Source organism: Nesoenas mayeri (assembly GCF_963082525.1).
Source record: "Nesoenas mayeri genome assembly, chromosome: 11".
Classification (NCBI taxonomy): domain Eukaryota; kingdom Metazoa; phylum Chordata; class Aves; order Columbiformes; family Columbidae; genus Nesoenas; species Nesoenas mayeri.
In genome coordinates this window covers 21,155,977-21,183,932 of record NC_137563.1, presented here as the reverse complement: position 1 = coordinate 21,183,932, position 27,956 = coordinate 21,155,977, and the positions used below count along the sequence as shown (strand labels likewise).

The following is a 27,956-nucleotide window of genomic DNA, read 5'->3' as shown; positions in this document are numbered from 1 at the left end:
CCCAGCTCTGCCCTGGCCCAGAGGGGCTTGTGCAACCTCCGGCTGGCCCAGTGCCACTTCCCCCGGGGCCTCGTGATGCCAGCCCCGCCGGCCCGGCGGGGATTTCTCGGAGGAAGCAGCACCGTGGGGTTTCCCCCCGCCCGCGGAGCAAAGCCGGTGCAGCTGGGGCTCCACCATGAGCCTTGGGGCTGCGGCCCCCGGGAGAGAGGTGAGGGCGCCGTGGGGACGGGAGCAGGGGCCAGAGTGGGGACAGGAGCAGAGACACCTGTGGGGAGGGGGCAAGGACACATTTGGGGATGGGGTGAGGACACCTGTGGGGAACGGGTAAGGATACCTGTAGGGAGAGGGACGGCCATGGGGATGGGGTGAGGACACCTGTAGGGACGTGGGTGAACACAGCTGTGGGGACGGGGGTGAGGTCACCTGTGGGGAAGGGGCAAGGACACACCTGAGAATGGGGTGAGGACACCCATGGGGATGTGAGCGTGGACACCGGTAGGGAAGGGGGAAGGACACACTTGGGGATGGGGTGAGGACACGAATGTGGAAGGGGCAATGACACCTGTAGGGAGAGGGAGGGGGACACCGCGGGGAGGAGGCCAGGACACCCGTGAGCAGGGACGGCACGGGCAGCTGTGCCGGGCTGTCCCGGGCTGTGCTGTCCCGGGCTGTCCCGGGCCGTGCCGGGCTGTGCTGTCCCGGGCCGTGTAGGGCTGTGCTGTCCCGGGCTGTCCCGGGCCGTGCCGGGCTGTGCTGTCCCGGGCCGTGCCGGGCTGTGCTGTACCGGGCTGTCCCGGGCCGTGCCGGGCTGTCCCGGGCCCAGGGGCAGCCCCGGCGTCCCCCAGCGCCGCCCCGCGGGTTTGTCGGCGGCAGCGGGGCGGGCAGCGCGGGGCCGGCGGCGGGTGAGAGCGGGGGGAGCCCGGCGAGGCCCCGACCCTGCCAGCCGGAGCCCGGAACCCGGCCTGCCCCGCCCCGCCGCCCGGCCTTCCCCGCCCCCGGGGCCGCCATGCCCGCCCGCCGCCGCGCCGGGTGAGCGGCCCCGCGGCCGGCCCCGAGCCGCCCCCGAGCTCCCGGCGCCGCTTTCCCGCCCGCCGCAGGTGCTGCTGCCGCTGCCCCGGGAGAGGAGCCGCCGCGGGCCCCGCCGGCGGCCGCTGGGGCCGGGGAGGAGCCGCCGGAGAAGCGATGCAGGAAGGTGAGCGCTGTGGGGAGCTCGGCCCGGGCGATCCCCCGGGGACCACCCGGACAGCCCCGGGCATCCCCGGGCACCCGTGTTGTTCCGCATCCCCCTCCTCCCACACGGGCCCCCTCTTGCAGCACGGCGGGAGGGAGCGACCCCCCGCGGTGATTCCCACCGCCGTGCCCCGTTTCTCCGCAGCCATCGTGATCACTGAGCAGCCCGTGTCCGTGTCGGTCCCCGTGGGACACTCGTTCAGCCTGCGGTGCAGAGCCCAGGGCCGCACGGCGCTGCAGTACCAGTGGTTCTGCCAGCAGCAGGTAACGGCGGGAGCGCAGGACGGGGCAAGTGTGGGGTCTGACATCTGGGCAGGAACAGCCCCAGGGTCCAGTGTGAGTTGGGGAATGACCTATTGGAGAGCAGCGTAGGGGAAAGGGAGCTGGGGGTCCTGGGGACAGCAGGGTGACCATGAGCCAGCACTGGGCCCTTGTGGCCAGGAAGCCAATGGGACCTGGGATGGGTTAGAAGGGGGTGGTCAGTAGGTCAGAGAGGTTCTCCTGCCCCTCTGCTCTGCCCTGGGGAGACCACACCTGGAATCTTGTGTCCAGCTGTGGCCCCTCAGTTCCAGCAGGACAGGGAACTGCTGGAGAGAGTCCAGCGCAGCCACCAAGATGGTGCAGGGAGTGGAGCATCTCCCGTGTGAGGAAAGGCTGAGGGAGCTGGGGCTCTGGAGCTGGACAAGAGGACACTGAGGGGGGACTCATTCCTGGGGATCAAGATGGAAAGGGGCAGTGTCAGGAGGGTGGAGCCAGGCTCTTCTGGTGACAACCAGGGACAGGACAAGGGGCAATGGGTGCAAACTGGAACACAGGAGGTTCCACTTAAATATGAGAAGCAACTTGTTGGGGTGAGGGTGTCAGAGCCTGGCCCAGGCTGCCCAGGGGGGTTGTGGAGTCTCCTTCTGTGCAGACATTCCAACCCGCCTGGACACCTTCCTGTGTAACCTCATCTGGGTATTCCTGCTCCATGGGGGGATTGCACTGGATGAGCTTTCCAGGGCCCTTCCAACCCCTCACATTCTGGGATTCTGCAGTCCCTGCCTGCAGTGATGGGTCAGCAGGACAAGGGGAAATGGCCTCGAGTTGCACCAGGGGAGGTTCAGATTGGATATTAGAAAACATTTCCTCATGGGAAGGGTTGTAAATTGTTGGAACAGGCTGCCTAGGGCAGTGGTGGACTTGCCATCCCTGAAGGGATTGAACAGATGTATAGACAAGGTTCTCAGGGACATGGGCTAGTGCCAGAGTTAGGTTATAGCTGTACTTGATCTTGAGGGGCTTTTCCAACCTAAATGATTCTGTGACTCTATGGAGCTGGCCCCATGTGGGCAGACCCGGTGGGGACCAGGATGCGAGAAGGAGAGGTGGGATAGGATGTGCGTGCATGCCAAGGGCTTCTGCAGATGCTGGGAAGGGACATGCGATGGAAAAGCCCCTTCTCCTGCATCCTTATGGCTTGAGGAAGGGAGGAACCTGGGGTTTTCCACTTTTCCTGCTCTTACAAGGGGCCTGCTGGTGCTTTCTACTACCAGCAACAAGGGGGGACTCACTGCCCACTGCTTGTGTTTTCCCTTTAGTCTCACTGCCACCAGATTCCTGGTGCCACCGATCCAGACTTGCCCATCACTGCACAGCAGACCCAGCTCTACACCTGCAGAGTCAATGACCTCCACAGAAATGCCGTCTTCTCTGACTGGGTGAAGGTGGAGGTCCATCAGTGCGTTGCCAGAGGTACAAGTGTGTCTTATAGCTTCTCTGTTTTATGCTTTGTGTAGACATTGTATTCCCTTGCAGTGGTGATTGTTGGTGGTTCCCAGGGCTGTGTCCCCTTCCAGCTCAAAAATCATAATACAGAAGAGTTGTTCCAGCAATGTGAGCCTGTAGGTCTAAGCCAGACCTCTGTGTCCATCCTCTGGGTGGTTCAGGTCCTTGTCACGGTCTCAATAGCCCTGTCTGTATGTACCCGCTAACCACGCACCGTGAGTTTCCCAGAGTTATGCCAGCTGTTTGCCCATTTGCTTTGGGCAGAAGGACTGGAAGAGGCAATCTGGCTATTTGGAAGCCAAGCAAAAATAGCTGCGGGTGTGGTTGACCTCAGCGTGTTGACTGCGCCCTTGGCAGGAAAGGGCGAGCTGGGAAGCCGTAGGCAGGGTTTGGTGTGTTATTTGCTGTCGTGGGTGTTGCTTTCAAGGATTCCCTGCTTCCAGAGCAGAAAGGCGCAGCGGTGACATCCTGTGGGACGGCATCTCTTGGTGCAGATGGAAGAAGCTTGCTTTTCTGGCAATGTATTGTTTTCTGTCCTTGTGGAGGGAGGACCAATTCTGTGTTGCTGCTTTGCAGGGCTGCCCACTCAGCGCTGGCGAGGAGAGCCGGTTGTCGTCCTCAACCCCACGGAGCAGCGGGTGGAGGTGGGGAAGCCGCTCCAGCTGCAGTGCGCTGCCATGGGTGTCCCCGCGCCAGCCTACCAGTGGTACCGGAACGGGAACCCGCTGGAGCACCAGAGGAAAAAGAAACTCTGGGTAACGTTGCCTTGGGATAGTTCAGAAACTCTGGCTGCCGAGGTGGGTGGTGGGAGGAGCTCCTTGCTGGAGCCGCAGGAGCCTCGGAGAGGCTGCTCAAAATTGTGTCATTGGCATCCTGGATGTGACAGGTGGCAATCCTTAAGCCTGGCTCATATCTGCGTGTCTCTCCTCGCCTGTCCTCCCTTTTTCTCCAGAAGCAGCCGCATGCTCAGTTCTCTTTCCCCGCTATGTTGCGGGGTTGTGAGAAATCACTCCACGTATCACCCCCGCTGCTTTGAGAGATGACTGAAGGACTTGGGGTGAAGAGGGAATACATTTTATGTGCCTCTTTCAAAGCTGCGGATGTTTCTCTAAGAAATAACCAATTCATAGATGCTTTGGGGCGTCTACGAGCCCTTTCTCTAAGAAGTAACTGATTCATAGACGCTCAGGGCATTTCAAGGGCTCTCAGCACGTCTCTTTTTGCAGCAGTGGCACAAGAACAGGTATTGTAAGTCTGCGCAGGGGACTGCGGAGTGCCGGAGCTGCGGGGGTGCTGTCTGCAGGAGAGCTAGGAGGAAAAGTGGTTAGTCCTGGCAGAGAAGAGTCAGGGAGACAGCAAAAGGTCTGGGATTCTTTTGGGTCACTGGCTGGATGGAAATCAGTGTCTGTCTTCTTGATGCAAGAAAGGCAGTTTTCCTTCGGGGGCATCACATGAAGGGGAGCAAAGACGAGAGATCCAGTCTTGGTAGTGGGAGATGATATTATAGGGGGCAGTGGCCTCAGATTGCACTGAAAGTGCAGGCTGGGGATCAGGAAGAGGTTCTTCATTTGGAGGTGGGTGGTGGTGCACTGGAGCCAGAAGGGCAGCGAGATCTCTGTCCTTGGAGGTTTTCAGTCCTCGACTGGACAAAGCCGTGGCCAGCCTGACTCAGCGTGAGCCTGGGCTAGGGAGCCACACAGGTCCTGTCAGCCCGTTCTGCTTGATCCTTATCCCATGTCAAGAGAGATGGGTAGGACTCGAAAATTTGCCAGAAAAGAGCAATGGGCATGATCAGAAATCTAGGAAATGTCACCTAAGAGGAAAAACATGGAACCTTCTGATGATAGCCATGCACTGTCCTCTCAGTGTGACGCCTGGGGAGAGTATGGCTATGACACACAGTCTGGGGGGAGAAGAAGGCAGTGGATTCTTGCACTCCAGAGCAGGGATCAGCAGCAAACCTTAGCATGTGGCCTTACTGAGCTTCTTAGATAGACAGGAGTCCTGGGAAATCTTTTAGCTTTGCAAGGCAAAGAATGAGATCTCAGCGAACAGCAAGATAAAAGGCTTTTTATTCCAGGAACACAGGTGCCTTTGGCAGATACCGGCAGGGGGCCGCAAACTTTCACCGTAAATAATGCGATTTCACTTTTGGTCTGTCTAGATCGCCCACGCAAAGGTCAGCGACTCCGGCACGTACCTGTGCTGTGCCTCCAACAGCCACGGCGAGCACTGGACCCACGCCGTGGATGTTCACATAGGTGAGCAGAACCAACCCGTGGCTGCTCTGCTGCAGGTGACCTTCGAGCCTGAAAAGCGGTTAGAGAGCAGACAGGAATGTAGTGCTCTCACCTGGAAACTCCGGGCTGCGTCGTTTTTGCTTTGCTGAGTTGCCAGTTCAATGGTTCCTCGGCCAAATCGCAGCGGGGTCCTTTGCTAAAGCTCATGTACAGCCCTGCTGAGATGAAGCGATGCGCTCGGACACAGGGAGCTGGAAAGGATGGTATTTATTTGGGAGAGTTCAGGCTGCTCAGGCTGGCAGCCCAGGCCTGATGCAGCGTGAGCTGACGGATCCCAGGGAGAGTTTGGGTCCCCGGAGCCTCAGGGATGCTGCGCCTCGGTGAGACAGGAATAGCACAGCCTGGCTTTGCTGGCTCTTTACTCCACCTAGAGATTTTTCTATGCCATAAGCTTCTCATCTCACCTTTTAAGCTGGCTTTAACATTGCTTCAGAAGGCAAATTGATCCTGGATCAGAGAGAACCCTCTGTGCCTCCTCACAGCTGGCAAAACAGCATCTGGAGGGACAGGCATCAAGAAAGGGACACAGGATTAGGTTGGGTTCAAAACGTTATGTCTGGGTAGCTTTAAGGTGCAACAGGCAGCTCCGTCAGAGGCAGAAGAGGATGAACGGGCTTGTTCTGATGCCTTTCCAGACATCCCTGGAGCATTAGCAACTCTAGTTACGGTGCTAAAGGTCTTTCAGATCTGTGAAATTTATGCAATTAAAAATATACCTTTAATTTTAGAGCCCTTAGGGCTTTAGGGTTTTCTCCTAAGCTGAATTTTTAAAAACTTATTTTTAATTTATATAGGAAAAGCTGGAGCTGTTAGGGTAATGACAATTCTAAGAGGCCGAGAGCGCTAGGGCAGGGGAGCTGGTGGAGCTCGTGAGAGTGAGTCACGTTTGGGGTGGCTTTTCTGAGCTGGAGCTGCTGAAGGGCAGGGAAAGGCAATGCAGGGTGGTGAAAGGCTCAGGGAATATTATCACAACCAAAAGCAAACAGTCAGCCTCCTCTGCGCTGACTGCTCATAGGGAGAAGCTCTCTGTTCTGGAGCTTATTTTGGTCTTGTTTCCTTTGCTTTTGCTGCAGTGAGGGAGCAGGGAACTCAGGAAGTGCAGATGGGTATGGTCTCCGTGCTGGGCCTCCTTCCCCTGGCCTGCCCCTTCTCCAGCTTTGCTTCCCAGCTGCTCAGGATTTCAGAAATCAAGCAGGATTTTATAAATCCTCCCCAAATCACCAGAACAGCATCTTTAAGGTTAGCGATCAGTGCTGCTCATGCGGATGCTCCGCGGTGTTTGCTCCGGCTTTGTGTTGCTGGGGGATGTCGGAGCAGGTTTCAGACCTGAGATGGGAGCTGGTACCGGGGCGCTGCGCATGGGCTTATCATTTCCCTCTCTCATTTCCAGGTATGTGTCACCCGGAGAAGTTTTTTGGTGAGTGCTGTCATTTTTTCTTCCTGAGTGATTATTCTCTTAATTAAAAGCCAGACTGCAGGGTGGATGGGAGGACTGGGAGTGGTTTTTTTGTGGAGACTGCTTCAAGCCTTTATTCCCACACTGTCATGGTCTCTGTGCTTTTGGGATCCGAGCTGCAAGGCACAGGATGAGTCCCATCACCTGCCAAGACCTCAGCAGTCTCAGCAGATGGAGTAAGGTTATTCCTAATGAGCAACCGAGTCTTGACCTCCACACCTGCCAAATGAACTTAAAAGTTCCTGTGACACCTTTTCCCTTCCTTGAAATACCTTCATGGTGCAGGGCCGAGCTCCTTGCTCCCACCACTCTCGAGTGCAATAAATCTGTTTTTCCTGTGGTGGCAAGTGGGGTTGAAATGAAAGCACAGCAGGTGCCCATTAACCTCAGTAGTGCAGATCCTCTTGAATTTTGGTTGCCTAGTGAAAACTTTTCAAGTCTTTCTTTCACAATGTTGGTTTGTGTATTTTGACAAAGCGTTCAGAAAGCCGCAAGCTTCCTGGAGAGCGCTCCAGGTTTGCAGCAGCGCAGGGTCTGCCCTTCCTGCCAAGATGGCAGAAAAGTTTTCCTGTGTCCTCCCTCAGCCGCAGGAGGTGAGACCTTGTCCCCTGCTGAGTATTTACAGCTTTGTCAATTGGTGTTTCTGGCAGCTACAGGCAAAATAGCGCTTTTAGTGGGCAACAACCGCTACCAGCATCACCCCAACCTGCTGGCTCCCCTCACGGATGTGTTTGAGCTGAGACACCTTCTGGAGCAGCTGGGCTTCCAGGTCGTCTCCCTTCTGGACCTGAACAAGGCTGAGATGGTGGCAGCGGTCAGTCGGTTCCTGCAGCTTCTGGGGAAGGGAGTCTACGGTAAGGCCGGTCTTTTGATCTTTCCTTACAGAATCCCAGAATGTGAGGGGTTGAAGGGCCCTGGAAAGCTCATCCAGTGCAATCCCCCCATGGAGCAGGAACACCCAGATGAGGTTACACAGGAAGGTGTCCAGGCGGGTTGGAATGTCTGCACAGAAGGAGACTCCACAACCCCCCTGGGCAGCCTGGGCCAGGCTCTGACACCCTCACCCCTAACAAGTTACTTCTCAGATTTAAGTGGAACCTCCGGTGTTCCAGTTTGCACCCATTGCCCCTTGTCCTGTCCCTGGTTGTCACCAGCAGAGCCTGGCTCCATCCTCCTGACACTGCCCCTTTCCATCTTGATCCCCAGGAATGAGTCCCCCCTCAGTGTCCTCTTGTCCAGCTCCAGAGCCCCAGCTCCCTCAGCCTTTCCTCACACGGGAGATGCTCCACTCCCTGCAGCATCTTGGTGGCTGCGCTGGACTCTCTGCAGCAGTTCCCTGTCCTGCTGGAGCTGAGGGGCCACAGCTGGACACAAGATTCCAGGTGTGGTCTCCCCAGGGCAGAGCAGAGGGGCAGGAGAACCTCTCTGACCTACTGACCACCCCCTTCTAACCCACCCCAGGTCCCATTGGCTTCCTGGCCACAAGGGCCCAGTGCTGGCTCATGGTCACCCTGCTGTCCCCAGGACCCCCAGGCCCCTTTCCCCTACACTGCTCTCTAATAGCTCATTCCCCAACTTATACTGGAACCTGGGGTTGTTCCTGCCCAGATTCAAGACTCTACACTTGCCCTTGTTATATTTCATTATATTTTTCCCTGCCCAACTCTCCAGCCTGTCCAGGTCTTGCTGGATGGCAAATTGAGGAGATATACTCATCAGTTGTCCCCACTGCACTCTTTGGTGAAGAGAGGAGCTCGTTTTGACCCAGGTCTGCTATAGCCGGCCACAATTTCCTTGTTTCTCTTTCCTGATGGTCTAATTTGAGCCCTTGACAGCCTTTTTGCAGAAGCACATTCCCAGCTGCAGATGGCTTAGAGGTTTGACTTTGAGCTTATCGCACGCCGAGTGTTCCTCAAACACCAAACCGGCAGATCTTGTGGATCTTTACGCAGGTGTTCAGATCTGGGGCTGAAAGTAGCTTCTTTGTGGTTTCTGAGGTTCTCGGGATACCCTGAAAACACCTGGGAGGTTTTTTTTGCTTCCCAACCTTAGCACACAGTTTATCTTCACCCATCTGCGTGTCATACCAGGGCACTCAGTCAAAGGCAGCACAGTTCCAGCTCGGCGTGAGGTTTGAGGTTGTGCAATGGATGAGGACGCAGCCACACGCTGCAGGGCCGCCTCGTTCCGGGAAGCCCTGACTCACCGGGAGGCTGAGCCGCTGGGGCAGGACGGGACGCGGTTGTCGCCGGTCCGGTTGGGCGCGTCATCTGATGACGGCGTATTCCTGTGACTTCATTTGCAGCTTCCCTTTGTGGCTGCTCTCTGAAATCCTCTGGCATCTCGGGCTTTACCTGCTCTCCTTGCCCAGAGCCATCCCTGGGGGGCTTCTCTGCTTTTCTGAGGGCACTGCTGTTCCTGCCCTCCATCCGTAGCATGTGAAGACAAAATGGCGTTTTGTCCAGAGCATTTCCCTTGTTTTCATGAGCACTGAAGAGAAAAAACATCTGGAAACAGCAAACCTTTCATGCTGTCGTGCCTTAGTTAAACTCTGAGTGCTCTTCTGCATTCGTGGCCACTGATCCTTCCTGGCCAAATTGATTTTGTGCACCGGCAGGGAAAACGTGAACAGCTGAGTTACTGAACCTTGATAAAGCCTCAAGTGCTTGCTGGGCACAGTCTGCTCCCGATGGTGCTTTTCTTTACAGCTCTCTAAGCCAGGCGGTCGCTGTTATTTGGAGGCAGCGAACCATCGCGGGCTGGTGGAGTTGGGGGCTCTTGCCATAATTGGTGGCATCCAGACATAATGGTGGGGCCCGGGGTCAGCCTGCCCCAGGGTTTCTCCATCCCACATGTGCTGCTGCCTCTCACTGCCATGCATCTTCCAGCATTTCTTCAGCTGCTTTCCTGACATAAAAGAACCAGGTGAAGTTTATATAATTGAAATTAACTTGTCTTGCTAATAAAAACGCACATTTAGAATCAGAGAATAATGTCAGGGGTTGGAAGGGCCCTGGAAAGCTCATCCAGTGCAATCCCCCATGGAGCAGGAACACCCAGATGAGGTTACACAGGAAGGTGTCCAGGCGGGTTGGAATGTCTGCACAGAAGGAGACTCCACAACCCCCTGGGCAGCCTGGGCCAGGCTCTGCCACCCTCACCCCAAACAAGTTGCTTCTCAAATTTCAGTGGAACCTCCTGTGTTCCGGTTTGCACCCATTGCCCTTTGTCCTGTCACTGGTTGTCACCAGAAGAGCCTGGCTCCATCCTCCTGACACTGCCCCTTTCCATCTTGATCCCCAGCAATGAGTCCCCCCTCAGTGTCCTCTTGTCCAGCTCCAGAGCCCCAGCTCCCTCAGCCTTTCCTCACACGGGAGATGCTCCACTCCCTGCAGCATCTTGGTGGCTGCGCTGGACTCTCTGCAGCAGTTCCCTGTCCTGCTGGAACTGAGGGGCCACAGCTGGACACAAGATTCCAGGTGTGGTCTCCCCAGGGCAGAGCAGAGGGGCAGGAGAACCTCTCTGACCTACTGACCACCCCCTTCTTACCCACCCCAGGTACCCCCACAAGGGCCCATTGTTGGCTGATGATCATCCAAGCTCGAGAGCCCCAGCTCCCTCAGCCTTTCAAGAAGCTAACAATTTCTCCTAAACCCTATGTGTCAATTTTTCAAGGCTCCATGATAAACATCTAGAGCCAACTGAGATGTTTAGGATTCACAGGTCCCATGTGTGTGGGCAGAGAGTGGTGAGACAGCAGCCCCAGGAAAACCCTGGGCAGCCTATGAAAACTAGATCACAGAGGTTTTTCTTGCTGAAGGAACTTGGATGTGCCACCACCGTGGCTGAAGTCAGGAGAGCTTTGTGTCGGTGTCCGGAGTGACGCAGGGAGCTGGGAGCAGTACTGTCATCGGGCTGGACCGGGAGACTGATGTGACACAGACATAGCTGTCAAGTGTGACTCCAGCGGCAGAGGTGCTGCTGAGATTCGTGCATCTCTCTGCTGGTGCAGATTGGAAGGGAGGACGCAGCCGATTGGGTTGGTGCTTGTTGTTGCTTCGAGAGTTTTATTTATCTGAGTCACCATCCCTGGAGGTGTTTTAAAGATGAAGAGATGAGGTTCTTAGGGACATGGTTTAGTATTAGAGTTGGGTTATGGTTGGACTCGATGATCCTAAGGGTCACTTCCAACTGAAATGATTCTATGATTTAGCTTCAGGATGCTGATAAGAGCTGAAGGACACGTGTCTGACCTCCCTAGACCTCACTGTGGGGCTCTCTGGATGTCTGGCCCTCCCTTGCGTGTCCTTAACTGACTCATCTGTGATTTACACTTCTACAGGGAAGGGACTTTGGAGTCATCAACACAAGGTTGGGGTTGGTTGTGTTGCTCCTTGTCAGGTCTTGAAGCCTTCCAAGTATGGAGCCCCCCAGGGCTGCACCATCCTCTGGGAAAGTCCTTCCCTCTTCCAGGCCAGTGGTGGAGTCACCATCCCTGGAGGGGTTTAAAAGGCGTTTAGACGAGGTTCTCAGGGACATGGGGCAGTGCTCAAGTTGGGTTATGGGTGGACTCAATGATCCTGAGGGTCTCTTCCAACTGAAATGATTCTGTGATTCCTCCTGTCAAACATGACCCTCCGTGCTTGGTGCTCATGGTCCCATCTTGTATTGTCCACACCAACCAGGAGAGTTGGGCTTTGTTGTCTCTGGAAGTGCTGCTGCAGGAACTGGAGGCTGTTGTTAGACCTCCTGTTACCTCCACATCTCCAGGCCACCCCAGCCCAGTTCCTTCCCCATCTCGTCCCAGGCCCTGCGCCGCAACACCTTGGTTGCTTCTGCTTTTTCCAGCTTCTCCACCTTCTTCTTGAATTGAAGTCCCTAGAACTGGACACAGGATCCCACATGTCTGTCCCCAGTCAATGCTGGCTCATCCTTGGGATGGTGTCCACCGTGACCCAGCCTTGCTGCTCAACCAGTGCTCAGCCCCAGCCAAAACACTACCTGGGGTTATCTGACCATGTCCTCCTTCTTATTGAACCTTCTCTGAGATTCCTCAAGCCTGGAGCAAAACCCGGCTTCGTTTTCAGGCACAGGGATCTTGTGCGGCTGCACGTTCGACATGACCCAAGGGCTTCCCTAATTCACCATATGGAATTGGTGGCTCCTCTGGCTGCTCTTCCTCCAGATCTCCTCTCAGAAAAGCTGCAGAGGCATTTTGAAAGCCTCAGACACCCCTGAATGGTCTCATTGTGCAGCCCTCGGGCAAACGAGGAACCCCCCTGCGTGTTATTTCAAGAGTCCTAAAAAGTCCTGAGTCAACAAAATAATGTCAGAAATGCAACGAGAGCAGAAAGTTGCGAATGAAATACTAGGAATGTGCCGTCATGCCTTAATTAAGCTGCATGTTGACATTTCCTGTACTATTAGCAGTGCCTGGAGCTTCCCCTTTTTAATTCGGTACTCGGAAGCTTGTCTCTGATTCATGGTTTTGACTGGCGAGATATGTGAAAAGCGCTGAAATGTTAGCTTGGAATAAAAACCCCTCCTTCTCTAGGCAAATTGTTGACTTTCCTCTTCAGGAGGAGAGATGAAGCCCAGGAGGGGTTTGCAAAGTTGCTCAGCTGATGTGAAACTCGCATCTTTTTGGATCTGAACACGAGTTTTGTGGTTCATATAGCATGGGGAGCCCTTGGCAGTGCGTTCAGGATGTACAACATGACCTAAAAAGTGAGAAGATTTAATGACTGAATGATTCTTCATGGGCTTGTCTGGAGCATTTCAGTGTTTTTCCATGTGTCAGTGATGCTGGCTGGTGATGGATGTTGTCACCTCCCTTTCCCACACTAGAGTAGAGGCAGAGGAACTGAAGCCATCAGTGCTCGGTGACCTGGGGGCCAAACCTCTGCATGTGATTTTTCCAGAACTCTTCCTAGTTTACACTCTTTTATAGTCTCAGGGGAGGTTTTTGTGGCTTCGATTTGCAAGTTATGAAAGTTCAAAACTTCTGCAAATCAGAGCCTGCTCTCTCTGGCTGGTGATCCACAAGAAGAGGAACCCAAACCTTGCGGGCACCTGTGGAAACAGCCGATTGAGTAACTTTCCATTGTCCCCCGAGAATGGAAACCAAAGGTGACTCGAGGCCTTTTTGACGGTGAGCTCATGGTTTCCACCCTCCTGACGATGAGCTCAGGCTTTCAGTCCTTCAGGGGGCAGGGGCAGCGGAGGGGACATGAGACAGGTCACTCAGCACAGCGGGGGCTTCAGCAGCGAATCTGCCTGGAGAATTTCTCCTGCCTTTGCCTCTTGGCTGCTTGTTCCCGTTTCTGACCTCTTGTTCTTCACCGTCCCTCAGCTGCAGTCTGTTTGTGTCACTTTGCAGAGCTGTTTTTAACCCATGTTGGTTCCCCGAGCTGCCTTCCCGAGCTGGGTGTCCCCATGTTGCGTCTCTCCTGAGAAAACCATTACTGAGTTTCACGTGCTTAAGGGAAAGCAGGCTCTTCTGGTGACAACCAGGGACAGGACAAGGGGCAATGGGTACAAACTGGAACACAGGAGCTTCCACTGAAAGAGGAGAAGCAACTTGTTGGGGTGAGGGTGGCAGAGCCTGGCCCAGGCTGCCCAGGGGGTTGTGGAGTCTCCTTCTGTGCAGACATTCCAACCCGCCTGGACACCTTCCTGTGTAACCTCATCTGGGTGTTCCTGCTCCATGGGGGGATTGCACTGCATGAGCTTTCCAGGGCCCTTCAACCCCTGACACTCTGGGATTCTGAAGTCAGCATAGCTCCATTTTCATAGGTGCTACTGGTCCAGGTCTGCCCTGCACCAGTGTCCCTTCAGGACAGCAGGTGGGATATGGCCGTGGGGCGCTGGTGACAGACCTGCAGGTTCTCAGCACGATTCATCTCCTTTCCCTGTTTGTAGCTATTTTCTACTACGCTGGTCACGGGTATGAACATTCGGGGAGGAACTACATGGTCCCCGTTGATGCTCCACAACCCTACACCCCTGCGAACTGCATCAGCGTGCAGAGGATCCTCCAGAAGATGCAGCAGCAGCACACGGCCCTGAACCTCATCCTGCTGGACACCTGCCGGAAATGGTAGGGTGCTGGTCACCCTTCGCGGCGCAGGGTGGGCAAAGCGCGGCATTTTGAGGGTTGGGGGAAATGGCTGATTGCCTCAGCCCTTGCTTCTGCACAACCAGGTGAGGCCTTCCCTTGGATTGCTGGGGCTATGTCCCCTGTTGTGCTGCTGAGCCCAGGCCTCTGTTAAAGCTTATCGGGCTGTGTCATAAAATCAGCAGGACTGCCAGGTCTTGCAGCGTCTCCTGGGAAGCTCAGTCAGTCGCATATTAGGTGCAAAGAGCATCAGATGCTGCCTGAGCACTGTGTGCCTTGAGCCAGCACGGGGCCCTTGTGGCCAGGAAGCCAATGGTACCTGGGGTGGGTTAGAAGCGGGTGGTCAGTAGGTCAGAGAGGTTCTCCTGCCCCTCTGCTCTGCCCTGGGGAGACCACACCTGGAATCTTGTGTCCAGTTGTGGCCCCTCAGTTCCAGCAGGACAGGGAACTGCTGCAGAGAGTCCAGCGCAGCCACCAAGATGCTGCAGGGAGTGGAGCATCTCCCGTGTGAGGAAAGGCTGAGGGAGCTGGGGCTCTGGAGCTGGACAAGAGGACACTGAGGGGGGACTCATTCCTGGGGATCAAGATGGAAAGGGGCAGTGTCAGGAGGATGGAGCCAGGCTCTGCTGGTGACAACCAGTGACAGGACAAGGGGCAATGGGTGCAAACTGGAACACAGGAGGTTCCACTGAAATCTGAGAAGCAACTTGTTTGGGGTGAGGGTGGCAGAGCCTGGCCCAGGCTGCCCAGGGGGGTTGTGGAGTCTCCTTCTGTGCAGACATTCCAACCCGCCTGGACACCTTCCTGTGTAACCTCATCTGGGTGTTCCTGCTCCATGGGGGGATTGCACTGGATGAGCTTTCCAGGGCCCTTCCAACCCCTCACATTCTGGGACTCTGTGATCTGGTGGAGACCCTGCTAGTGTTGCTTCTTGGTGAACTGATGGGGAAAGCACGTTTGTTTCATTTATTAAATTTTCATTTTTTAGATCTCAACTGTTGATGTACCACCATTTGTATTCACTGTTAAGGGAGTTTCAGTTCTGGGCTCGTCATGCCAAGAAAGGCCTTGAGGTGCTAGAGCGAGTGGAGAGAAGGGAACGGAGCTGGTGAGGGGTTGGAGCACAAGTGTGATGGAGCAGCTGAGGGACCTGGGGGGTTCAGCTGGAGAGCAGGAGCTGAGGGGAGACCTTCTGATCTCTGAACTGCCTGAAAGGAGCTTGGAGCCAGGGGGGTCGGGCTCTGCTCCCCAGGAACAAGCGCCAGGAGCAGAGGAAACGGCCTCAAGTTGCCCAGGGGAGGTTGAGGTTGGATTTGGGGAACAATTTCTTCCCCAAAGGGCTGTGGGGCATTGAACAGGCTGCCCAGGGCAGTGCTGGAGTCACCATCCCTGGAGGGGGTTAACGGGCATTTAGATGAGGTTTTCAGGACATGGGGCAGTGCCAGAGGTGGGGGAACAGTTGGACTCGATCATCTTGAGCATCTTTTCGAACCAAAATGATTCTACGATTTTTCAGGGTGAAGAAGCCTGGCAAATACAGGCAATTTGCCTAAAGCCCTGCTGAGTGCCAGCTCTGCCCTGCTGTAAATTGTTGGCTGAAGCTCAGCATAGGGTTTGTCTTTCTGTGTTTCAACCCCTTGCCCCAAACCCCCCAGCCCTGGCAGCATCTCAAAGACATCGGGTCTCACAGACGCTGGGTCCTGCCATCACAGCAAAGAAGTTTCTGCTCATGTTCAGATGGAGCCTCCTGTGTTTCAGTCTGTGCCCGTTGCCCCTCACCCTGGCGTTGGGCACCACTGAACAGAGTCTGCTCCATCCTCTGACACCCACCCTGAGACGTTGATCAGCATCAATAAGATCCCTCTCAGCTTCTCTTCTCCAGCTCAACAGCCCCAGCTCTCTCAGTGTCTCCTCATCACAAAGATACTCCAGATCCCTCACCATCTTCATAGCTCTCGCTGGACTCTCTCCAGTAATTCCTTGTCCAACATGAATGGCGCTGATCTGTGAAGCAGCTTTCAAGCTAATGTCTCCTTTCTTGGCTGCACCAGCGATTTGTGGGCTTTGTGGAGTCTTAACGGTGCTTTGGCAAAAGGACGCACTGTGATATCTGCTGTGGCGTTCCCACACGGTTGTGCAGCTCTTTTTCTCTCTCCCACCCCAAGATCTCCCACTTCTTTCCTCCTGTTTCCCACAGCAAGCACAGCGCTTAGCGTCATCCCCAGCTGTTATCCACGGCCTCACAGGGTGCTCTAGAAGCTCTCTCCTGAGCTCATTCTTCCTGAGAAGTCACCATTTCAGCTCACTAAAGAGTCTGGAGTTCATGGCTGTGTGTGTTTACACCACTCCTTAAAACAGGGGCCTCCTTTCCCCGCGCCCTTTTGGTGGGGCTGATGCTGTGAGTGTGTCGACGGTTCCCTCGGCCGTGCTCGAGCTGTGTCTGTGCTGAGAGCATCTCCTCACCCCGAATGTCGGCAGCAGAAATGCCAAGGCGATGAGAAACACATTATCCTTTGCCAAGTGGTAGCAGATGTTCAGCTTCAGCAGAGGAACCAGGAACACGCAGCCTGTGTGCAGCCTCCTGCGTTTATGTGCTGATTCGGGGCGGATACGATTTTCTCTTCCAGAACTCCCTGATTTATGAGGGTTTCTAGTGTGCCTCACTTAGGACAGAAGGACGCCGTCGCCTGTCTCAGATGCAGATCACAACCAGGTTGCATGAGATGTGCTGTATAAATGAGGCTTTTTAGGGCTGTGAAGCAGGAGGGAGCGCTGCCACCTTCTCTGCTGTTGGGTCTCTTCCCATGTTTGGTCACCATCTGGAAACGGCCCTGGAAATTCAAGCTTGAAGCTGAAGCTTCAAAAGCTTTGCATCAAGCCGTGTCTGCACAACCTCGGGTGGGTGTTCCCAGCTGGGGGACAACAGGACCTCGGCTTATTTCGGGATCCCGTGTCTCATTTCTCCTCAGACCTGGAATCTCAGATTTCTGTGTTCATTTAGGAGCAGCTTAGGGGCAGATAAATCTGTTCAGTGTTCGTATTTAGAAGCTTATCTCCCTCTCCACATTTTCTCTTCTGATCATCTTTAGAAAACTTACACAGGCCAGACGAATGCCACTATTAAACGTCTCCAGACGAGGCCACCAGCAGTAGGTATTAATACCGTGCTGGCTGCTGGTGCTACATCCTCCCTTCTGCTCTCCTCGCTGTGCCACCTTCAGCCCCAGGAAACCGCCCTGCAACTAAATAACACCACGTAACGCTGCCACCGTGCCTGGCTCCTGTCCCTGCGTGACGGGGAACAGCTCCAAGACACTGGTGTAAACTGGAGGCAGCTGGTCCTCACGCTCTTCAGCCTCCTGCAGTCAGATGGGCAAGGCTCGGCCATTAAGTGCAACCAGGATAGCTTTCTTTTGGTGGAAACCAGGACTATCACCTCGGATTTGATCTTGAAAATAACAGGGTCACAGCTGGTCTTATCTACTCATTTTCCTGTGGTTTAAGTTCTTTGTAGGACTCCGAGCTTCAACCTCTGTTGCTGCCCAGGTAACATGGGTGGTTTTATTTGATGTGAGGGTTGATCTTGATCTCTGGCCATCCATAGGATGTGGACCTGGTGGCACACGTGGGCTCTGTCCCCTCCCGCCACGTGCTGTCAGGTGTCCCCAACACCAACAGGCGCCTCTGTCTCCTCTTCCAGGTACAACCCGGAGTGTCCCCTCTCCCAGGTGCAGGCGCTGGAGCCCTGGGGCAACACCGTGTACGGCTACGCCACGTGAGTATGCTTTGCTGTGCCCGCGCTGCGCCGCGGGACAGACACATCTCCCAGCCCTTCACACCTGGTGGCTCTGGAGGCTTTGCTCGTGTTTCCTCTGGTTCTCATCCTCCATCTCTAGCGTTCCCTGTTCAGACGCTTTTTTTCTTCCTCCTGACATCACTAGTGGCAGCATGTGCATCAGTTACAGGTTATATGTGGTGTCAGCTCCTGTAACCCATCCTTCCATGCCACAGCCTGATTCCCAAAGCACACGTGCCTCAAGCTGAAGCCTCCAGAGATGAGGATGAGTATGCTGGCTGCCCCAGTGGCGGTTCCGCTGACTTTGCATCTGCTGTCACCCACCCAGGCTGGAAAAGAGGCTGCGCTCCCCTCTCCCGTCGCCCTCCCTGCCTTTTCCTGTCCTGTGCCCTTCCCATCCTCTCCTGGGGCAAAACCAAGCACTTTGCTGACTTGATCTCGGCCAACAGACTCTAGATGGAGTTGACAAGCCCTGACTCACCCCAGGGGCTTTGTGCGCGTTGCAGAAACGTGAGAACGAGTCCTTACCCTTGCAGGTGTGAAGATGCGGAAGCCTACGAATTGCAGGATGGGGAGTTCAGCTCTGGGATCTTCATGAAATATCTGAAGAAACATATTCTGCAGGAGAAGAAGGTTACACACATGCTGGAGGATGTGTTAGAAGGTAAAGAAGTGCTTTTAATCCAGGCTAGAAACTGCTTCCTTCAGTAGAAGGGTGAGAAGAGGTATTAGCAGAAACCGAGCTGCTCTTTGGCACCCCAGCCATCCCAGCGAGGGTGAGGATCAGCGCCTCTGATCCCCCTCCATATAAACCAAATTGCAGGCCATGACCCGTGCGAGCTTTTAATAACCTGGCAGTGGTACGGAGATGTTCGCGCAGGGTCTGAAAGGCAGGATGATGACTAAGGAACCTGGAGTGACCCTTGTTCCTCCAAACTCTTTCCCCCAGACATCGGCCGGGATCCCTTGGTCACTGGGAAGCAGGTGATGGAGATCAAACACACCCTGAAGGAAGCCCGGTCCCTGACGGACCCCATCTGCCCCTCGGGAGAAGCTGCCGAGCAGTGGGGCCGCAGCCATGGTGAGAGGGGAGAGCTGGGGGTCCCCGTGTCTGCGGGGGTGTTGGTGGGACCCCCAAGGAGCTGAGGGCCACCAGCTGCTGACCCTGCGGGGCTTTTCCTTCCAGACCCACTGAGCAGGACGCTGACCTTCCCCTGCGGCGCACAGGTGGAGCTTTGCTTCCACCGGCTCTTCTCCAACATGATGTACGTGTGCGCCAAGCTGCAGCCGCCCCCGGCCCATGTCGCTGACGCCCGTGTCCTGCTCTGCAGACCCACCGTGAGTCCCCATGTTGGTCCGTCCCCCCAGTTCCCACCAGGGCAAGGGTAGGAGGAGCGTTGTGGGGTTCTGAGGGCTGGAAAAGGCTGAACCCACATGGACAAGGATCTTCTGTGCTGCCTCTGGTGCAAACAATCCTCTGTGCAGACACCTCTGAGTGTTCTCCCGCGTACCGGTGCCCTGCAGACCCCCTGCGCCTTGCTCCTAATGCATCAAAAAGTAGGTTGGGTGCCGCTTTTGATGCCTTTTGCCAGTTATTCCTCAGATCGATTTCTGCCCCGCCTGATTAAATTATTGCAGTTAATCTGATTGAGGTGAACAGCCTTTCTGTTTTCTGCGTTTGGAAGCAAATCTGGCTTTTTGAATGATGCCTTCATAGTCCACTGTGCTAATACTATGCTGAAGGGAGTGGAGCATCTCCCATGTGAGGAAAGGCTGAGGGAGCTGGGGCTCTGGAGCTGGACAAGAGGACACTGAGGGGGGACTCATTCCTGGGGATCAAGATGGAAAGGGGGAGTGTCAGGAGGATGGAGCCAGGCTCTTCTGGTGACAACCAGGGACAGGACAAGGGGCAATGGGTGCAAACTGGAACACAGGAGGTTCCACTGAAATCTGAGAAGCAACTTGTTTGGGGTGAGGGTGTCAGAGCCTGGCCCAGGCTGCCCAGGGGGTTGTGGAGTCTCCTTCTGTGCAGACATTCCAACCCGCCTGGACACCTTCCTGTGTAACCTCATCTGGGTGTTCCTGCTCCATGGGGGGATTGCACTGGATGGGCTTTCCAGGTCCCTTCCAGCCCCTCACATTCTGGGATTCTGTGATATATCTTAATGCAACAATATATCCTCCTGAACTTGCTCCCGGTTGAGCCGGAGCAGTTTCCTCGCACCGTTTCTCACACCTTTCCTAACAGACCACATGCCCAGCGTGGTCTCTCCTGGTGGTTTCTGTGCCCCCGCTATGGATTTAACTCGCTGCTCCTTTTTACTAACCATCTTCCTCATTTTCCGTAGCCCTTTTGCTGAAGCGTAGCGTGACTCTGGTGGATTTTTGCCCTTGTTGCTCGTGGAGGGATGCTGACCCCAGGTCCATTGTGGTTGCTGATGCAGCGGGAGGTTTGGAGCCTGATCCTGCCCAGGACCAAGCCGGAGCATCATTTCCCCTCGTGAGCCCCCTAAGCACACGTGAAAGTCGCGTGTTTTCTGTGTGTTTGTGTGTATCTGCCCTGCATGGTGGGGAAAGGGGGACCCAGCTGCTTGTTCCTGCATCCGGAGCTGCCTCAGGAGGAACTGGGGAGACCAGAAAGGGACCCCAGGAGAGCCAGGGCAGTGGGATCCCCATCTCTGTCCTGTGTGAGCTCACACTGACCTCCAGTGGTGTCTGCAGTGGTGGCAGCACATCCTGACATCTGATGCTGAGGTCTAAGACATTCCCATTTTATGCTCTGTGCTGCTCAAATGTCCACTTCTGTTAAACTGTTATGTTTGATCTCCTTGTTTCCAAGTCTGGAGCTGTTTGACCTACGACCTCTCCAGTCACCATTTCTGCAATTTATTTAGAATATCTGAAACTCTGGGCCAGCTAAAACTCTGGTCTTGCCACTTCCTGGGCATCATCTGTGTTAAAAAATGCACTCCACCTTGGGGAGATGTTTATAAATAATTATGAGTAGGCTAAAAAATTAATTTAGAAAATACTTTTTTTTCCATTTCCTGACTCCTGTCCAGCCAGCAGTGATAAAGGAGACTAATGGAAGGAAGTACTTGCTTTGAATCTCACATGTCAGGGCTTCAGATTGGCTCGGTCCTCACCCAGGTGAATATCTTGAAGGTCATCAAGCTGGAGAGCTGTGTTCTTGTGGGATGTGGCCCTGGAGATACGAGAGGTCCTGGGGAGCTGGTGGATTTTCAAGGATGCTGATGAACAGGGAGGGGAGCAGAGGTGGCAGGAGGTGATGGATGTGCCAGGGCTCCTAACTGAGCTCACACGTGGAAAGGAGGTGTGCAAGAGGTAGAAGCAAGGGTGGCTGGTGTAGAACGGCTATAGAGATGTGGTTCAAGCACGTCGACTTGAGGCTAGGAAAGTCAAAGCTAAAGCAGGAACAAGAAGGGTTTCTACAAGGTGACACAGGATGTGGAAAAGGCCAGGGTGCTTGATGCCTTCTTCATCTCGGTCTCCAGGACTCCCAGGCCCCGGAGACCAGGTCTGGAGCAAGGAAGACTTAGACCAGGTCAAGGAGCACGTCAACAAACTGAACGTGTACAAATCTCTGTGACCTGATGGGATGCACTCACCAGAGCTGAGGGAGCCAATGATGAGACTGTGAGGCCACTTTCCATTAGCTCTAGGTAATCGTCCTGGGGCCTGGAAGAAAGCTGGTGTCACTCCTGCCTTCAGCAGGGCAAGGGCGAAGATCTGAGGAGCTACAGGGCTGGTCAGCCTCACCTTGTTCCCTGGGAAGGTGGTGGAGCCAATAATCCCTGAGTCCCAGAATGTGAGGGGTTGAAGGGCCCTGGAAAGCTCATCCAGTGCAATCCCCCCATGGAGCAGGAACACCCAGATGAGGTTACACAGGAAGGTGTCCAGGCGGGTTGGAATGTCTGCACTGAAGGAGACTCCACAAACCCCCTGGGCAGCCTGGGCCAGGCTCTGCCACCCTCACCCCAACAAGTTGCTTCTCAGATTTCAGTGGAACCTCCTGTGTTCCAGTTTGCACCCATTGCCCCTTGTCCTGTCCCTGGTTGTCACCAGCAGAGCCTGGCTCCATCCTCCTGACACTGCCCCTTTCCATCTTGATCCCCAGGAATGAGTCCCCCCTCAGTGTCCTCTTGTCCAGCTCCAGAGCCCCAGCTCCCTCAGCCTTTCCTCACACGGGAGATGCTCCACTCCCTGCAGCATCTTGGTGGCTGCGCTGGACTCTCTGCAGCAGTTCCCTGTCCTGCTGGAGCTGAGGGGCCACAGCTGGACACAAGATTCCAGGTGTGGTCTCCCCAGGGCAGAGCAGAGGGGCAGGAGAACCTCTCTGACCTACTGACCACCCCCTTCTAACCCACCCCAGGTCCCATTGGCTTCCTGGCCACAAGGGCCCAGTGCTGGCTCATGGTCACCCTGCTGTCCCCAGGACTCCCAGGTCCCTTTCCCCTACGCTGCTCTCTAATAGCTCATTCCCCAACTTACACTGGAACCTGGGGTTGTTCCTGCCCAGATTCAAGACTCTACACTTGCCCTTGTTCTATTTAATTAAATGTTTCCCCGCCCAGCTCTCCATCCTGTCCAGGTCTCTGATGGCAGCACAGCTCCCAGTGTCACCCACTGCTCCCAGCTCCGTGTCACCAGCAGTTTGTGTCGTTGTTGCTGCTCTGCATGGTGGGGCAGAGCGTACACTCGGCAGGTTTGCTGCGCACACTGGCTGGGAGGCGCGGCTGACGGTTGTGTTTGCTTCCAGAGGGACGTGGACAGGCTGGAGAAATGGGCCAACAGGAACCTCATGAATTCAACAAGGGGAAGCGCAAAGTCCTGCATCTGAGAAGGAAAACCCCGTGTAGAGACATTAAATTAAAACTAAAACTTTCCTGCTCTGAGGATGATTGAATGTTGTTTCTTTTGGAAAACCAGGGCTGCGGGCTTGTTTTCTGTTTTCACTGATGACCTCGGTGATGTGCTGTAGCACGCGCTTATTAGATACACAGAGGCCAAGGCTGTTACCCAGCAGATGCAGGTTCCTGAATGGGAAACAACTGGTGTACAAATCCTGGTCGAGATCCACAGCAGCTGGTGCAACAAAACCAGGGCAGAAAACTGAGCTGAGCTTGTAAACCAGAGCTCTGGGGTCTGTGTGAGATCCTCTCTGGCTCTTCTCGCTGCTGCTGAGCCATCCAGTTTTGGGTCTGTGCTCCATGGGGACCAACTAAAGGGCATCCAAAGGAATAAAGAAGGAGTAAGAGAATTGTGGTTTAGGCAAGAAAAGCAAAAATAGGTGGATGGGAGGCCTTCAAATGTACAAAAAGTTTTTCCCGGCATGGAAGGAAGTCATGGTTTGAATTGCAGTGGAGGAGATCCAGAGTGAACATGACGTTTTCATGGTAAGAAGAGTGAATGTCTGGGAGGGGTTTTGCCTGAGGGTGTTGCAAAGTCAGCACCCACGTGGATCTCTTAGAGCATCTGTTGGGCATGATGTGCATCACCAAATCTGTGGAGTTTGGGCCATGTGGTGCCTTTGGTCCCTTCTGCTCTGCGTCCCCATGGTGAGGGTCCTGGCCAAAGAGACAACGTCCTCCCTGTGTGAATGCTGAAGGGACTTCGGGCATTTCCCCCCAGTGTCGAGCGTTCGCCCCTTCGCCTTGGGATCATCCCAAGGGACGAAGGGGAGACCTTTTCGCTCTCTGCAACTGCCTGGAGGGTTGAACAGATGTGGAAATTGGGTTCTCAGGGACATGGGGCAGTGCCAGGGTTGGGGTAACATTGGACTTGATGATCTTGAGGGTCTCTTCCAACCAAAATGATTCTGTATTTCTGTGATTTTAGTTTCTACTCCCACTATTTTCCTCACCAGAAACAAATTGCTGTGGCTGCTTGCGGGCAACTGTTTATGCAAGGTCTGCTAAGCCTCTCAACACCTCCCTGGGCTTCTCCAGCCTGTGCCTCCCCGCAGCGTCCTGCCGTCCTTCCTCAGCACACCCCGTGCTGCTTCTGCCAACAGCGCGGGAGCCTTGCGAGGGTCGGACCCTCCCCGTGTGCCGCGTGTGGCTGCGCTGACCTGCCCAAAGCCACCGGCACGTCCCAGCATTGGCCACACCACCTCGGCAGCATCCGGCCCCTGTGGCTGCTGGCAGAGGGAAGCACCTTCTCATGGGACAGGCTGGTGCACTGTGGGCTGTCACCCAGCCCAGGGGGCTCAAATCCAGAGCGACTTGCTGTTTCGTGAGGCCCTTATTCCCTTGTCTCTTTTTGTGCGATTAGCGGCACGTTTGTTACTGGAGATCTCAAAGAGACGGGGCTATTTTGGGAAAGTTTGAGTAATTCAGACAGAATTGACTGATTTATAGGTGGCAGGGGGTTAACTCGAACATGTGCCCTGGGAAACCTCACTGCCCCCAACACACCCCTGTGCTGCAGCGGGTTGTGACACTGGCTGTTGCTGCTGTCGGCTGGGCTGGAAATCCCACTGTACCCCAGTTTTCCTGGTAGATGCCCTCAGGGGATGTTTAACTAGGATTTCACACTGCCATGCACAAGGCGGGTGTGTGAAACCCCTGTATTTCTGTACTTCCACTGGGGTACACAGCGTTTCCACCAGCCAAAGCGTCAAGGGCACTGCTGTGTGGGTGATCGCGTGTCCACACCAGGGCTGATGCTCCAGTTTCCTTACATTTCCTCTGTTGTTTTCTCTCCCTGACGCAGGAGGTGGATGATGCAGCTGTCCTGGAAGAGAGCCGCCCGGAGCCAGCCGAGACGCTGCTCGCCGCCGTGTACAAGCGGGAGGAGCTGGACTGCGTCTTCCAGCTCTGCGGACTGCAGAGAATTCAGGTGGGGATCGGCGAGGTGCAAATCTCTGTGGTTCTGCAGCAGCCCCATGTCGCTGGTACCCCCCAGTCCCTGCTGGATGTGTCCCTCTGACTGTGTCTCTATGCAGTGCCTGGCATGTCTGTGTCACTGTGACACGCAGGTGGATGGTGCAGGAGCTGGTGGACCTTCAAGGCACAAAAGCCATCCTCTTCCTCTTGGTTCACAGAATCCCAGAATGTCAGGGGTTGAAGGGCCCTGGAAAGCTCATCCAGTGCAATCCCCCCATGGAGCAGGAACACCCAGATGAGGTTACACAGGAAGGTGTCCAGGCGGGTTGGAATGTCTGCACAGAAGGAGACTCCACAACCCCCTGGGCAGCCTGGGCCAGGCTCTGCCACCCTCACCCCAAACAAGTTGCTTCTCAAATTTCAGTGGAACCTCCTGTGTTCCAGTTTGCACCCATTGCCCCTTGTCCTGTCCCTGGTTGTCACCAGCAGAGCCTGGCTCCATCCTCCTGACACTGCCCCTTTCCATATTGATCCCCAGGAATGAGTCCCCCCTCAGTGTCCTCTTGTCCAGCTCCAGAGCCCCAGCTCCCTCAGCCTTTCCTCACACGGGAGATGCTCCACTCCCTGCAGCATCTTGGTGGCTGCGCTGGACTCTCTGCAGCAGTTCCCTGTCCTGCTGGAACTGAGGGGCCACAGCTGGACACAAGATTCCAGGTGTGGTCTCCCCAGGGCAGAGCAGAGGGGCAGGAGAACCTCTCTGACCTACTGACCACCCCCTTCTAACCCACCCCAGGTCCCATTGGCTTCCTGGCCACAAGGGCCCAGTGCTGGCTCATGGTCACCCTGCTGTCCCCAAGACCCCCAGGTCCCTTTCCCCTACGCTGCTCTCTAATAGCTCATTCCCCAACTTACACTGGAACCTGGGGTTGTTCCTGTTCGCTCTGTTTTTCTGTGCTGCGCAGCTAGGGAGGCTGTTCTGAGCCTGTGTCAGCCCAGGGGAGATCAGAGTAACCCAGATATTTCAGATGATGTCTCGCTAGCCTGAGCAATGGGCTCAGGGGCTGCCCGGGATCTCGAGCAGCAGGGGGTTTATCCGCTGCCATCAGTGACACCCCCAGCCTGATCCAAGCTGTGCCTCTCTGCCACACTTCAAAGGCTCTTGAACTATTTAAAGACCACGAGAAAGGCAGAATTGCCATTCCCCTGGCTTGTCTCTCCAGCAGATTGTCTCTCCCCAAATAGTGTGCACCTTGTTTCTCGTTTGAATTTTCCCCTCTAACACCCTGTGCCAGCTGCTGTTCTCTGCTCCGCACAGACTCGCGCCCCGTGTTGCTCTCGAGGTGCTGCCTGGATCTGCGCACACGAGCTCCGTTTGCTGAGTGCCTGACGTGCTGCGGCATATGGCAGCTCTTCCAGTCCTTGATTGTTCCTGGAGTTCTTTTCTGAACCCTTCCCAAGAGTACAGCGATGCTTTGAAGTGCAGACATGAGACCAGGACCCTGCTTTGCCTGCCAAAATCTTCTCCTTGCTCCGTTATCCATCTCCCTGCTTTGCACAGCCAAGCGTCTCGGGCACAGCCCCATGCTGGGGCTTCATATTCAGAGATTTGGCTCCCATAAATGTGGTTATTTTCTGATTTATTCACCATCTTTCATAAAAATCTAAAATAGCGCTAGACTGCAAATGGATCCCCGCGGAGCACTGCTGTTTAAAGCTGTTGGCTTTTGCTGCGCGGTGTGTGTTTTATTTAAGTGGTTCACATCCCCCCCGTGCCTGCTTTCCTCCCATGTGTGCAGCAATCCCGAGCCGTGGCCGGATGGGCAGCGTGGCGTCGCTGCCGTGGCCGCAGCCCCTGTCCCCTCCCGCTCCCCAGGGCGATGCTTGCGGGGACAGCTGGGCTGGCCGGGTCCCAAGTGAGGTGTCTCAATTTCAGGAGAGGTCCTGAAATCTGGAAACGGCAGCTCATGGCCACGAGCATCGCGCCAGAGCTGCTTTTCTCTGGCAGCGGCGCTGCTCCGTCGTGCCACAGCATGGGGCTGCGAGCCCGCGGAACTGCCGGCCAGCCTGTTTCTGCTGACAGCGGCAGCCCCGAAACGCTTGAGTCTTTGTCTCCGATTCACTTTGCGTCCTTTGCTCTTCCAGGCGGACGTGGTGCTGCGCTTGGATTTGCACTACACCCCGCAGGGCGCGGGGCAGAGGGCTTGCGAGAGCCTGCAGACCACCCTCCACAAGTCGCTGCTGGGGCCGTTCTTCGGGCAGCAGAGCCACCCGCAGCCCGGCCACCTCCGGACTCCGTCCCGCGCAGGCAGCCTGTGCGGGGACCCGGGGGGACCAGCGTCCCTGGGGACGGGCTCGGGCCGCAGCTGGCCCTGCAGCCAGCCCTCACAGGCCAGCGAGCCCGAGGAGAACGACGAGAGCGACCTGAGCCAGCTCTGCTCGGCTCTGCTGCGCGCTGGCCCGGGGCACGACCAGCCCTGACCCGCAGCCGCTGTCCCCAGCCCTGGGACATCGTTTTTACAGAGGTGGCAGTTATTCAAGTGCTAAATACATCAGAGTCCGTCAGCTGCTCCCCAGCCTCAGCGATCACGCTGTCCAAAGGAGGTTTCTCCCCTCGAAGGCTGCTGGAAATACCTCCGTCCTGGAGGGTGTCAGGGACCAGCGAGGACTCACCGTCGTGTCTGGCAGAGGACAGGACCACCCAACAGTCGTAACGTTTCCAGCCAAAACCCGGCGTCACCGGCACTCAAGGGCACCGGCTGATGTTCTCTGCACATTAGGCTTTGCCTTAAAGCGAATGTGATGGCATTAAACGTGGTGAGGAACACACAAACACTACAGCGCTGTGCTAGGGCAGCGGCACGGCCTCCAGACCCCCCGCGCTGCTGACCCTCATTGCACTCGTGCCGGAGACATGAGGCTCGACCGAGGGACCCAGACAAAACGGAATGTATAAGCTCTGCCCTGGGCTCACAGCGCGGTTTTCTTTCCTTGCGAGTCCTGCCTGTGTCAAAGCAGGTTTTAAGTTATGCTTTTATATATTAATATTTCTAAAGAATGTATTTATACTTGGGCAAGACAATTGCTTGCTCGGAAAATGAAGGTCCAATTTTATGTCAAGTGTATGTTTACAATGAAGGCTGGTTTTCCATCAGTAGTAGCCGCGGGGCAATTGCACTTAAACCTTCTAGTGTGGTACACGGGGTGTAAAAGGGCGTCAGGTCCTGTGCAGTCCTGAGTTCCTCTCAGATGCAGTTTTCTCCATGTGGGAGGTGGGAACAAGCAGGATGGAGGAAGAGGAACTCCAAGCAAGTCATTATTAGTGCAGATGTCGTTTCTAAGTGCCTGTCTCCGTGGGCAGCCTCCAGCACTACGTTTTGTGGAGAACCAGCTGTGCGGAGGGAGCCCCGAGGACACCCCGAGGGGCTGCAGCCCCCTCCCGCTT

General features: G+C 55.4%; 1 protein-coding gene across 1 annotated transcript; it reads left to right on the top strand.

Moving 5' to 3' along the window:
* Window positions 1-75: 75 nt before the first annotated feature.
* On the top strand, window positions 76-26,992 carry LOC308044738 (mucosa-associated lymphoid tissue lymphoma translocation protein 1-like; the record flags this gene model as incomplete). Its single annotated transcript, XM_080351606.1, has 15 exons — window positions 76-208; window positions 1,098-1,192; window positions 1,315-1,494; window positions 2,811-2,964; window positions 3,574-3,752; window positions 5,162-5,258; window positions 6,688-6,714; window positions 7,404-7,607; window positions 13,675-13,852; window positions 17,571-17,645; window positions 18,203-18,330; window positions 18,616-18,747; window positions 18,853-19,004; window positions 24,402-24,527; window positions 26,657-26,992. The coding sequence occupies 15 exons, from the start codon at window positions 76-78 to the stop codon at window positions 26,990-26,992; spliced, it is 2,196 nt and encodes a 731-aa protein (XP_080207732.1).
* Between the last annotated feature and the right edge of the window lie 964 nt (window positions 26,993-27,956).